The sequence below is a fragment of the Engraulis encrasicolus genome, chromosome 20 (genome assembly GCF_034702125.1).
Source record: "Engraulis encrasicolus isolate BLACKSEA-1 chromosome 20, IST_EnEncr_1.0, whole genome shotgun sequence".
Taxonomy (NCBI): domain Eukaryota; kingdom Metazoa; phylum Chordata; class Actinopteri; order Clupeiformes; family Engraulidae; genus Engraulis; species Engraulis encrasicolus.
Genome location: NC_085876.1, coordinates 7469364 through 7481863, shown reverse-complemented (window position 1 = coordinate 7481863; position 12500 = coordinate 7469364). Strand labels below are relative to the sequence as shown.

The 12500-nt window shown below is 44.6% G+C and overlaps 1 protein-coding gene across 19 annotated transcripts in view; it reads right to left on the bottom strand.

The window, feature by feature from the left end:
* macf1a (microtubule actin crosslinking factor 1a) overlaps positions 1–12500 on the bottom strand; it is a 328092-nt gene that overhangs the window by 165966 nt on the left and 149626 nt on the right. For 13 of the 19 annotated variants that reach the window (XM_063185302.1, XM_063185304.1, XM_063185308.1 and 10 more), the window contains 9 exons: positions 11247–11413; positions 10276–10388; positions 8899–9005; positions 7829–7867; positions 7324–7443; positions 6263–6358; positions 3377–3598; positions 2636–2790; positions 237–531 (listed from right to left, as the gene is read on the bottom strand). In XM_063185302.1, coding sequence (XP_063041372.1) covers positions 237–531; positions 2636–2790; positions 3377–3598; positions 6263–6358; positions 7324–7443; positions 7829–7867; positions 8899–9005; positions 10276–10388; positions 11247–11413 — 1314 coding nt within the window. The remainder of the gene's footprint in view (positions 1–236; positions 532–2635; positions 2791–3376; positions 3599–6262; positions 6359–7323; positions 7444–7828; positions 7868–8898; positions 9006–10275; positions 10389–11246; positions 11414–12500) is intronic. The other 6 variants (XM_063185303.1, XM_063185307.1, XM_063185310.1 and 3 more) reach the window with 1 other exon arrangement.

Sequence of the window (12500 nt, the reverse complement as noted above, 5' to 3'; positions counted from 1 at the left end):
TGTTTAAAATTCATAGCAGGGTCATGGGCACCTTGAGAATTTGCTTTGCCACCCAACATGGACTATAATAAACACTCAATGCACAGAGGCTATAACCACTCAAATCACAGGAGTCACCCCCATCTCTCTGTGCTGTAGTTCTTTTGGAGTGACATGTCCAACTCTCCAACATTTCCAACTCTCTGTAGGGCAACCAAAGATGAAAACTGCATAGTGCTGCTTTAACTCCTCCACACCTGTGTCTCCTCCACCCATCCCAGCAGCTCGTAGATGAACCTCAGGCTTCCCTCGTCCTCCGACGACGACATGGCCACCAGCTCCTGCCGGCTCGTTGGCCGACGGAGGAGGCTGGCCACGCCCACAGCGGCGGCGCCTAGCAACGTCTGGCCGGCCAATGAGATGGAGTCCCTGGCCGAGCGGCTCTGGAGTGGCGCCTCGCCGGGCAAGATGCCCGCGGAGAAGTGGCCCTTCCTGTAGACGCTGGCACACTGCAGGCGCAGGGAGACCAGCTCCTCCTGCAGACCCGATATCCTGTGGGGGACGAGACAGAGTGTAAGGGGACATTTCAACTTTACCACAAGAACGCTTATAGTTTTTATGACTTCTTCATTACAACCCATCCTGCAGACACATGTGTTGTATGGGGAGGAGAGAGGAAAGGCTGTTTCACACCAAGAACAGTATATTATTATATATATATATTTTAATATATATATATATATATATTTTAATTATTGCACTCAATCAACTGCACATCGAAGCTTTTGTAGACTTGGTACCCTGTATTGGAGAAGAGACAGTGGTGTGTGGAAGGTGACGCTCCCATAATGCTAACACACTGCATTTCATTACATTAACATTACATCTAGCTAAGGCTTTATTATCCAAAGAGACATGCCCTTATTATAGAGCAGTGTTTCCCAACCAGGGGTACGTGTACCCCTAGGGGTACACGAGCACACTGCAGGGGGTACTTGAAAAAATATAATAATAACCAACGTATGGAGCATAGTCACACTGAGATAGAGGAAGAGATATAGAACATGGGTTAGGGGGTACTCATGGTACAACAAAATGGCTTTGGGGGTACGCGAGACAAAAAAGGTTGGGAAACACTGTTATAGAGTATTGGTTATAGACCCTGGAGCACTGCAGGGTTAGGTGCCTTGATTAAGGACATTTTAGCCAACTACTGGTAAGGGTAGGGATTTGAACCTGCAACCCCCTGATCCAGACCAACTCCTTGACCACAAAGACATGGCTGCCCTGTGTTGACTTAACATGTTAACATCTCAGTTCCTTTTAACATAATATTCTGCATGGGGAAGAGACAGGTTCATTCACACAATATTTCACTGGTATTACATCATCGCTCCTCCTGCATGCAGAAGTTTGGGAGTGCGGATATGTATCTAAATTCTTGGGTAAATAGATTAAAGGGCCTTGAACATGTTTACATGTAAGTGAGTCCATATGTAGGGCAAAAAGACAGGCTAACTAAGCCAAGCGAGGCACATTCGCACAGCAGGCTTAATTGCAAGTTGTGAATAAATAAACCCCTGAGGAACCGTTCCAGTGTGAGGACAGTCGGTGGTTTCATGCAGAGGATGAGGAGAAACAACATCCTACATTCCAAGAGATCAACTCACACCAACGAGACACAGCAGACTATGTGATTCATCTGCATTAAAGGCAAAGCATGCAAGGGATGTCTGTGGTTTGAGTTGGTTTGCTAACGAGCCCCCGTGACCTCAGATCTCATTAACGTGGGGAAGAAGCAGAAAACCTTATTCCCCCATTTACTCCCTTCACTCCATTAAAGACACTCTTTCTGCTGTTAAGCAGAGCAGCAACACAGGCATTAAACCAGACACAAGCAGCGCACGCACACACACACACACACACACACACACACACGTATGTATGTTTTCATGCACGCACCCACACACAAAGCTTTAATCTACTCTTATTCATCGAGGTACAATTAAATGCTTCATAGAACTTGAAAACATAAGACGTTAAGAACACATGACCCCCGAACCCCTTGGAAACCTATTAAGCCTGGGTCTGTAGGGTACATTCTCACTGACCTGTTTTATATCAACCACCCTCACACACACACGCGCACAAACACATATGATACACTTGGCACTTTTATCCAAAGCTATTTACTGCTATTTGGGTAAATAGGGTATTGTTTATAGGCCCTGGAGCAGCGTGGCAGTAAGTTCCTTACTCAGGGAAGTTTTCAGTCAATGGATTAGAACCTGTAGCCTTCTGATTCCATGACTGACTCCCTGGACATTGGAGCATGTCTGCACACACACACACGCAAATACACACACACACACACCCTCATGCACACAGCCCCCCCCCCCCCACACACACACACACACACACTCAAATACACCCCACCCCACCCACCCACCCACCCACCCACACACAAACACACACAAATACACACACACACACACACACAAATACACACACACACACACACACACACTCACACATACACACACACACACACACACACACACACACACACACACACACACACACACACACACACACACACACACACACACACACACACACACACACACACACACACACACACACAGTCTAGTCTCACCTGAAGGCCAGCTGCTCCACCTGGTAGTATTTCTCGTCTCGGAGGATCTTCAGGTCCTGCTGCAGCTGCCTGAGCAGAGCCTCACAGTCCTGGATGTAGATGGCCAACTCCTGCTCACACCGCACAGAGCCACCACTCTCCAGCTGAGACATGTCCTATCACAGAAGACACAGAAGACTCAGATATGAGGGACAGTCCTGGATGTAGATACAGCATCCAGCTGCTGCTGACACTGCACCGAACCGCTACCCTCTAACTAAGGCATGACCCATCACACAGGGACAGATATAAGAGACCCACACATGAGAGAGAGAGTGACATTAAGAGACAGGACAGAGGCAGTCACATTAGATTGTGACAGAATTAAAGAGAGAGAGAAACAAATAAGAAGGACAGACCAGAAGGACAGACTGATGATTGAGAAAGCAGGAGGAAAATGGAAAATGTGAACACGATTTAAGATGGAAGGTACGGTAAGAAAAAGGAAGAAATGGTAGAAAAGGTAGAAGGTAGAAAAGACACATGACGACGCAGAGAAATGCTATAATAAAAGGCACATATAAAAGGCAATGTCCGCTATTTAGCACATTCAGCCCCTTTTCAGGGTTGTCTGCAAAGCAATACAGTGGTCCTTTTTATGCTTGTTGCTGTCAGTTGTTACTTGGCCAATTTCAACTTTGACTCAGCCTGCTTTAGAGTGGCTGTCTTTGGGAATGTGCATGTCCAATTCTGTATACTCACGGCCTGCAGCGTGTTCTTGGCGTGCGTGAGCTTCTCTTCGCAGTCGAGTGCGGCGTTCTGGATCTTGTTGGCCACCTGCAGCAGCAGCTCCAGCCTCTCCACGGCCGGCCGCAAGGCCTTCTCCCGCTCCAGCATCTCCACGATCAGCTTACCCCACTCCTCCTCCAGGTCATTAGGGTGCAGCCCAGCGGGGAGCTTGATGCGGCCAAACTCTATCCACACCTTGGAGAGGGAAAGAGAGAGGGGGAGGGAGGGGGGGGGGGAGAGAAAGAGGTTAGCATCTCCAGGATTAGCTTGCCCCCCTCTTCCTCCAAGGTGTTACAGTGCAGCCCTGATGCAGCCTGATGCACCTGAACTCTATTCACACCGTGGATGGAGAGGGGGTTAAGAGATGCTCACACCTGGGGTAGACACAGGGACTGAGTGTCTTCCAGAGCCTGAGTGTCCTTCCAAAACCATTGTAATATTAAAAGGGAGAAAATTTCAAAAAGAGGGCCTGCGCCTTTCAATGTGGCTTTAGTTATGTGGTGGTGCGTTGGCTTGAAATATTGAGCAATGCAAAGTCAGAGAGTCTGGAGCTCGCACTCAAAAAAGACTTGAAAAGAGATGCCCAAATAAAGTGGGTTTTTAATGATCTCACAATATGCCGTGCAGTATTTACAAAGGTGCGCACCTTTGTAAATACTGCACGGCATATTGTGAGATCATTAAAAACCCACTTTATTTGGGCATCTCTTTTCAAGTCTTTTTTGAGTGCGAGCTCCAGACTCTCTGACTTTGCATTGCTCAATATTAAAAGGGAGGGAATAAAGGAGCAGCATGTCAAGTCCAGATGCTACAGTATGTTTATGTGTATTTCTTTCTTCTCAAATTCGGTACATTTTATTCTGAATTCCTTCATTCTTTTGCCAGCTCGTCGATCTCATTTATGTGCATGTCTAAAGACAAAAGACAGAAGACAAAAGAAGTTTAAGATGTATAGGCCAGGCACCACATTGTGCCTGGGGTCACAGATCTCCCAAACTTAATCCATCCATTTAAAAGACGAGACCAGTTGCCATTAGCATGCCAAAGGAAGACGGCCAGTCAGCGATACCGACACATACATATTGGGAAACAAAAGATTGATCAAACCCTTGCCGCACCTGTGACCTGAGCAGATCAATATGCAATATCAATACATTACTTGACCGAAATTACATTACCGAAATCATGTTAACTCATTTCTCTCGTTTGGAATCAATGGAGTACCTACTCATCGATCTGCCTTTTCACACAGTTGGGGGCAGAACGCAGATGTCCGTTTGCCTAGTTTTAACTCTGATAGTGATGTATTACAAGTATACATTTATTTAAGTAATAGCAAACTAATATTCATAATAGCACATGCCACATACAGTATACACGCACACTACCACTCAGACAGAAAAAAATCCCAACTCTTTTCAAACAAATGTTAACACAAGCATAAATTCAGTAAAAAATAAAGTATGTGTCTTGTGTATCCTGTCACCGTAGCTCGTTAATGTGCATCGTTCCACCAGTGGAACACTCTAATAACCATTACTACAATAGCAGGCACTACACCAGAGAGAGTAGAGAGAGAGAGGTTCCATTGGCCCATTGTTTCGGGGTTCTATTATTGCAAGGGGGAGTGGGGAGAAATCCCCCTTTAGGCAGACCTAGGCAGACCTAAGGACTGTTCTATTCAATGCTAGGAGTATTATGACACGGCCTTTTAGGCAGACCGGAACCTGGTCATGTCAGGTGCTCATAGCAACCTATTACATTGGCATATCTCTATATACTTAAAGAATCTCTGACTACACCACTATGAAGGAACACAGGACATTTGGTAAGCCATTACAACTTGGTCATCATTGCCATTTTGGTAACACCTAATTTACAGCAGGGGTCGTGTCTTACAGGGTTAAAAACAAGATAACAGCCCCTGCAACAACAGAAACGTTGACCCAGGTGACATCCAGACAGGAAACATTCTTCTGCCACCAAAAATAGCTCCTGGCTCTGCAACAGAACAATCCAGGCTCAGTGTCTTGAGTTTGCGCCTGGTCTCATCCCATGACACACGCAGACAAATACACCCACACATACCCTCTGACAAGGCCTGGCCTTTTCTCTCACTGCTGCAGTGTGTTGTGTTGTTGCTCTAGGTGATGCGCACAACACGCGCACACCAACAGACATCTTTGAGGCATGCATTGCATTCCTGTCATCTTTTCCTTTTCTCTCTTGCTCGCTTGCATTGTGTGTGTGTGTGTGTGTGTGTGTGTGTGTGTGTGTGTGTGTGTGTGTGTGTGTGTCTGTGTGTGTGTGCCTGTGTGTGTGTGTGTGTGTGTGTGTGTGTGTGTGTGTGTAGGTCTGGTGTCCTTCATTATGTGGTGTGGTTGCTATCAGCAGCTCCTCTGAGTCCCGTGATGTGATGTGGAGGACACGCTTAATTTGGCACCTGAATCCAGGTCGCCCTGCCTCTACTCTCTCCCTCTCCCTCTCCCTCCCTCCCTCTCCCTCTCTCTCTCTCTTTCTGCCTCTTCCAATCATCTCCTCTTGCCCCCTCTTCTCTCCACATTTCTCACAGTTCTGTTTCTGCCTCTCTTACACTCGCTTCTCCCTCTTTCTCTCCTCTCTCCATCTTCTCTCCTCCTTTCCGCTCATCTCTTCCTCACTCCATTTTCTCATCTTTCCATCTTTCTCTCCTCTTTCTTCTGCTCTCCTCTTCTTTCTGCCTCTCGTCTGTTCATCTCTCCCTCTTTCTCTCCTTTTTCTGCCTTTGTTCTCTCACACATTCACACCATTTTCTTTGTGTTCCTCTGTTTCAGTGGCACACACATTATCCTAACTGGTGTTATCATTGCAATCACTCACCTCCAGCAGCTTGTAGAGGTGTGCAATGTGACCCTTCTCCAGTTCTTTGTTCGGGATCTCTGTCTCTTTGAAGTGGACGTATTCATTGTAAAGTGCCTGTGGGGTAGAGAAAAATACTGATCAGTCAATGTTTCATTACAACAGGCCATCACATCCCTTTTAACTGGTGTTTGGCAGGAAGAGGTACAGTATATAGAGCAGCCTTAAAGGAGTATGCCACTATTTTGGGGCTTATTACAGTTAAAATCGTTGGCTGGTGTTTATAAAAGTGGTAAAGTGTCTTATTTTTCATGTTAAGCACTGTCTTGCTTAAAGACAAGTTAAAAGAGGGAATATGTCGCTAAGCTAGTGATAGTCAGTGTATCCGTGTAGTAGCATTGTAGCATGCTACACGGCTCCATTGACTTTCACTAGCTTAGCGACATATTCCCTCTTTTAACTTGTCTTAAAGCAAGACAACGCTTAACATGAAAAATAAGACACTTTACCACCTTTATAAACTCCAGCCAACGATTTTAACTGTATTAAGCCCCAAAAATAGTGTCATACCCCTTTAATCATGAAGCATATTTTTTTTTATATAAAGATCAGTGGCAACTTCAAAGATTTGCTAAAGCATTTGCTAAAACAGCGTTGTGTTTTCACATCAGACTGAACAAGGCGCTGACCAAGGAGTCAAGACCTCGGGCCACTGATATTCATACTGTGAAAAACTGGATCTCAGCTCAAAGAAAAGGCCGGTGCACTCATTTTCATAATTAAATGTTATTTTAAAGCAAGATGGGAGATGATGGAAAGAAATCACTTGTGTCAAAGATGCCTTGGTCTCAATTAGGTGATGTCACAGTCTACCTAAATCTTTAAAATGCTTCTATTTTTGCAAAGGGTCCTTTTTTTGCAAGACCCTCCATCTATCATTTGAGGACATTGCTTCCAAGTGCAAGTGGACATATTTGATAAATGTGTAGGAAGTGCTCTTAATCACTCATTTCTGTGTGTGCATGTGCGCAAGCATGTGTGTGTGTGTCCTTAGTAGTGCATCTGTTCGCCCTTGAGCTGACCTTGAGCTCGACGGGGTTCTGGGGGAAGTTCTTGTTGGCCATAAGGCTGGTGTGCTGGCGCGTCCACTGCAGCAATGACGAGAAGCGAGACTGGTACTCTGCCCAGCGCGGGTCCACATCCTGATGGGGGAAGAGAGAGAGAGAGAGAGAGAGAGAGAGAGAGAGAGAGAGAGAGAGAGAGAGAGAGAGAGAGAGAGAGAGAGAGAGAAAGAAAGAAAGACAGAAAGAAAGAAAGAAAGAAAGAAAGAAAGAAAGAAAGAAAGAAAGAAAGAAAGAAAGAAAGAAAGAAAGAAAGAAAGAAAGAAAGAAAGAACGAAAAAAAGAAAGAAAGAAAGATGCACATACACAGGGAGTGAGAGATAAAGAAAGAGAAAAAGACAGAGGGAGAGAAAGGAGATGACAGAGAAATACACAGGGGGGGAGAGAATGAGAATGTGTCAGAGGCTCAAATAGGTACACAGTAAAAAAAAAAGAGCAAAGGGAATGATGACAGACTCAGACTCACAGAGAGTGGAGGAGAATTACTAGGGGAATGACTCAGAGACTGAAACAGAGAGAGACAAGATGAAAAGCAGCAAAGAATGGACAGACAGATAAATGGAAGAGAATAAGGAAATAGAATGGAAGAGTAGAATAGTCTGGGTTTGCTTCACAGCTGCTAGATTTTGACTGGGTTGATGTGGAGCTCATTCAACAACAGCTATGCCCATACATGGTAGTTTGGCTATTGCTAGGAGAGGTGATGTAAACGGCTAGTCAGCCAAAGAATGGTAAAAATGCACATGAAAAGATGGCTGTAAGCCCGCTCAGTAATGGGAATTGAATAGACAGAGGAAACAGCTGGAGGAAATGCAAACTATTCCCAGATCAAAGAAAGCTTTTTAGTAAATCACAGTATGTTTTATTGTAGGGCAGCTGAATACAGAAACTACAACTTTTCTGCTTTAAAAAAGAAAATTGGAAAGGACAAATGAAAGTGGTAAGATAAGCAAAGGTGAGAGAGCTTTAGACATTTCTTTCCAATGACAGTCAAATCCACATCCGATCTAAAGACTGACAGAAGACAGAAGCTACTACAGGTGAAAATGGATACATATGAATGGGAAGACAATACACAGGTGAGGTGAAGGACAGGAATGGAGAGAAGGGGTTAAGAGCAGGTCTCACCTGTGTTACTACTTGTTACTACATTAATACAAATGGTAAGATACAGTACACTGGTGAGCAGAGGTGTCTGAAATAAAAACCCTACCACTGTTTCCTTCCAACACAGGTGACTTTCACTGAATACATTTCATTTGTCTTGAGCACTCATTTACAATCAGCTGATTCAGAGCTTGGAGCAAATTTGTGGCAGGATTTTAACTTTCTGAACTCAGCATTGACACCTCTGCCGGGGATGGTGAGGAAGGGTAAGAGATGGATTAGGGGCAGGTGTTGTCTAACGAGTGCTACTACGTGTAGGACTACTTGTCAAGAGTGAAAATAAACGGATACAAAAATGGTAAGATGCAGTATACAGGTGAGGTGAAGGAGAGGATGGAGTAAGAGATGGGATAAGTGCAGGTTTCTCACGTGTGCGGCGATGCCCTCTCCTCCCTCAGGGATCTTGGGGAAGGCGTCGTAGATGGAGGACACGTACGTGATGACCGACTTCTCGTCTGGAGACGGCACATCCACATCTGGAGAGAGACAGAGATGGAAAATGCACTTAGAGAAAGGATGTCTGCTCTTCAGCCCTTGTAGTGCTCAGTCAAGGACAGCAGTATCAAGACAGACTGGGCTACTTCTTAGTGACTAGACTGAGAGATGACTGGAGCACTCAGCATACTTTTTTTAAGAGTTGTTTTATTTTAGTGCACAGTGACTGACGTTATAACGCACCTGCATCTTCCTCAGAGTCAGACTCAACACAAGGTGTATATTGCAAAGCCACTCCCTCTACCTTATGTACAATAGCATATCGTACAACAACTTCAAGTAAAACATTGTTCCTTTTTCCATTGTGATTACAGAGTGCACAAAAAGGACATTCCATACTATGTGCAATACATTTCCCTCCTTCGATGTGGTCCCCTCTTTGAGATTGACAAAGGATCAAATTAAAGATCTAAATCAACCATCTTGTTTACTGTAAATACCGAGGTTAAGCCCAAGGTTGCCTGAAAGTTAAACTAATTACTTATCGCTATGTAATATGATTTGCTGCAAAAGTCAAAAACCTTAAGTGCTTTTTTGCAAGCCACTACATTACTTCATAGTTGCCTTTAAGTAATGAGAATGCCTGAGAAAACTAATAGGAGTCCAAGGTGGAGCCGAGCCAGGAGGTTATACTCTAGGCTTCATGCCAAACAGACAGTAGCAGTGAGAAAACGCAAAGGGCCTTAAGACTGTGTAGAGGTGTTTTTAAAATAGATTTGCCATATGACAGTAAATGCATTGTTTTGTTTTTTGCTTTTTTTAAATCTCAAAGCGCCTCTGGTCTTTCCTATCATTATCAAACAGTAGCAGTAGTGTTTCCCACATTTCTCGGTCAAGGTGGGTGAGACCCATGAATATCATCATTGCAAAGGCAGTTTCACATGATACAAACAAACCCAATAAAGCTCATACAATTTGTAAGCTCATACATTCACAATACAATGCACATAGTTGCACATCACCAGTATCTCTCTCGATTTAACTAATACTTTACATCAAAACGTGAAGTGTCATCAAAGTGAAATGAAACTATTGATTGGCAAAGAATGTGATAATATTTAATAATATGTGTTAAGTAACAAAACTGTTCCATGTCAATAATCTACCTAAAACTACTTAGGCTGGACAACAGGGTCATCTCAAAATGGTTTTACTCAGTTGAGAGCTCTGTAGTTACTGCCTTTTGCTTTGTGGGGCACTATAAAGTGCTGGAGCAAAGCCAGAGTGGTGTCAGTGGGACAGGGGCAGTACCTTCTGGGTCCAGCAGGCGGGTCACCCCGAGCGACTCGGCGATCTCGAAGGCCTGCTCCAGGTTGTCACGGCTACTCTGTCGTGCGACCACCTCCATGTCAATCAGGTCGGGCCTGCGCAGCAGAGACACAAAGACACACACAGAGACAATGGAATTAATGTTGGGTTAAAGGTGGGTGTTGGCTACATTGGATGTGTGATTACTGAACGCAATGCATTTCATTACACTTATAATGCTTTTGGGGACGCGGTGGCTCAATGAGTCAAGACGCACCATTCCACCAGTGACCCGGGTTCAATACCGACCTGAGGTCCTTTGCAGATCCTTCCCCCTTCTCTTTCACCACATATTTAATGTGTCTCTCAACTATCCTGTCTGGTTAATAAAGGTGACAATCCCAAATATATCTAATCATAATATGCTTTTATCCAAAGCAGCAAGGTATCTTATGTTGGAAAACCTCAAATGCTGTAGTGTAACAGACTGTTACGAGGCCCTTTGCTATACTCCTTTTGATCGAGTGTGTGTGTCTGTCCCTTTGTGTGTGGATACTATATATGAATGCATGTGTATTGGTTTGACAGTATAGATCTGAGTGTGTTCCCAAGACAGTCTGGGGGAAATAGCTGGACCCATGCCTGGGGCCCCTGAAAATAACTCCAGATCCCCAAAAAGATAAACCCATCATTTCCGACTCACTGGGACCCCCTTAGCGGCTGGGCTTTCATGTTAATCCCCACTTTGTGACTACCTGGATCTGTGCAGCAGTGCGTGTATAAATACATTTGTATGGGTGTGTGTGTGTGTGTGTGTGTGTGTGTGTGTGTGTGTGTGTGTGTGTGTGTGTGTGTGTGTATGTGTGTGTGTGTGTGTGTGTGTGTGTGTGTGTGTGTGTGTGTGTGTGTGTGTGTGTGTGTGTGTGTATACTATTATTTTGTGTTGTGTGTGTTGTGTTGTTTGTGCACTGTACCTGTATCTGTGCAGCAGTGCGTTGAACATGCGTCCGTCGCTCCAGCAGGAGCTGAAGTTGGAGCAGCGTAGGCCCGGGTAGCTCTCGATGGCCTGCTGGCTCCATAGCAACAGCTTCTCCTTGGCCGTCAGGTCCGCAGACTCACCACTCACGTAGATCTCCGAGATCTGAAGACAGGAGAGGAGAAAGTGGAGACGTTTAGAAATATACATTATATTTCATATACATACAGTAAGGCATTTCATATACATAATACATTATATTTCATATACATAAGGCACCTGGAGAGGAGAGGAGAGGAGAGGAGAGGAGAGGAGAGGAGAGGAGAGGAGAGGAGAGGAGAGGAGAGGAGAGGAGAGGAGAGGAGAGGAGAGGAGAGGAGATGCAGTAGTACACACACTCCACGCACAGTCACATTGATCTCTAATTTCTCAAAAGGAAGGAGAAGAGAGTAAACACTCAATGCACACTTACATAAATCTCTAATGTCTCAAAATGGAGAAGAGAGAAGTTGAGACTGACACACTATCATGACCTCTCCATCTCTCTCTCACACACACACACGCAATCCATGTAAAACAGTGTTTCTCAACCTTTTTTTAGGCGAGGCACCCTTTCAAGTCATGAAAAATTTCAAGGCACCCCAAAGCAACAAGCCGTAACATGGTATCGCATCCGATACCACAAAAGCTTAGAAAAGTAACACATTTGGAGACGTCACACAACCTACGTTCGAAGTTGCAGCTGACTGGGGCGACCTATATTTACTTTATTGTGCGTAAATGGCAGATGAAAGATTCCACTGACTAGCATTAACTTATCAATTTAGACAAATATGTATTATATTACATAATTTTATTTATCAGCCACGTTTCCGCGGCACCCCTGAGGGGGGCCCGCGGCACCCCAGGGTGCCCCGGCACCCCTGTTGAGAAACACTGGTATAAAACCCTCTCTCACACAGACACAGACACACACAAATAACCTCAAATACATTAAACATACAAACCAATGTATAGAAGATGAGACACGAACAGACGCACACACACACAGTACACACACACACACACACACACAAACAAACGCAAACACACATATACACACACACACACACAATCAGTATGCACAGGTGTTAACTTTAACATTCAGTTTTCTCCTCGATGAAAGAAGACGATATCTTAAGTTGCATGTACTGTACATGAAAATATTTACATTCCTGAAGATTGTGGTAAACAAGAGTGGAAGAACTGGAGA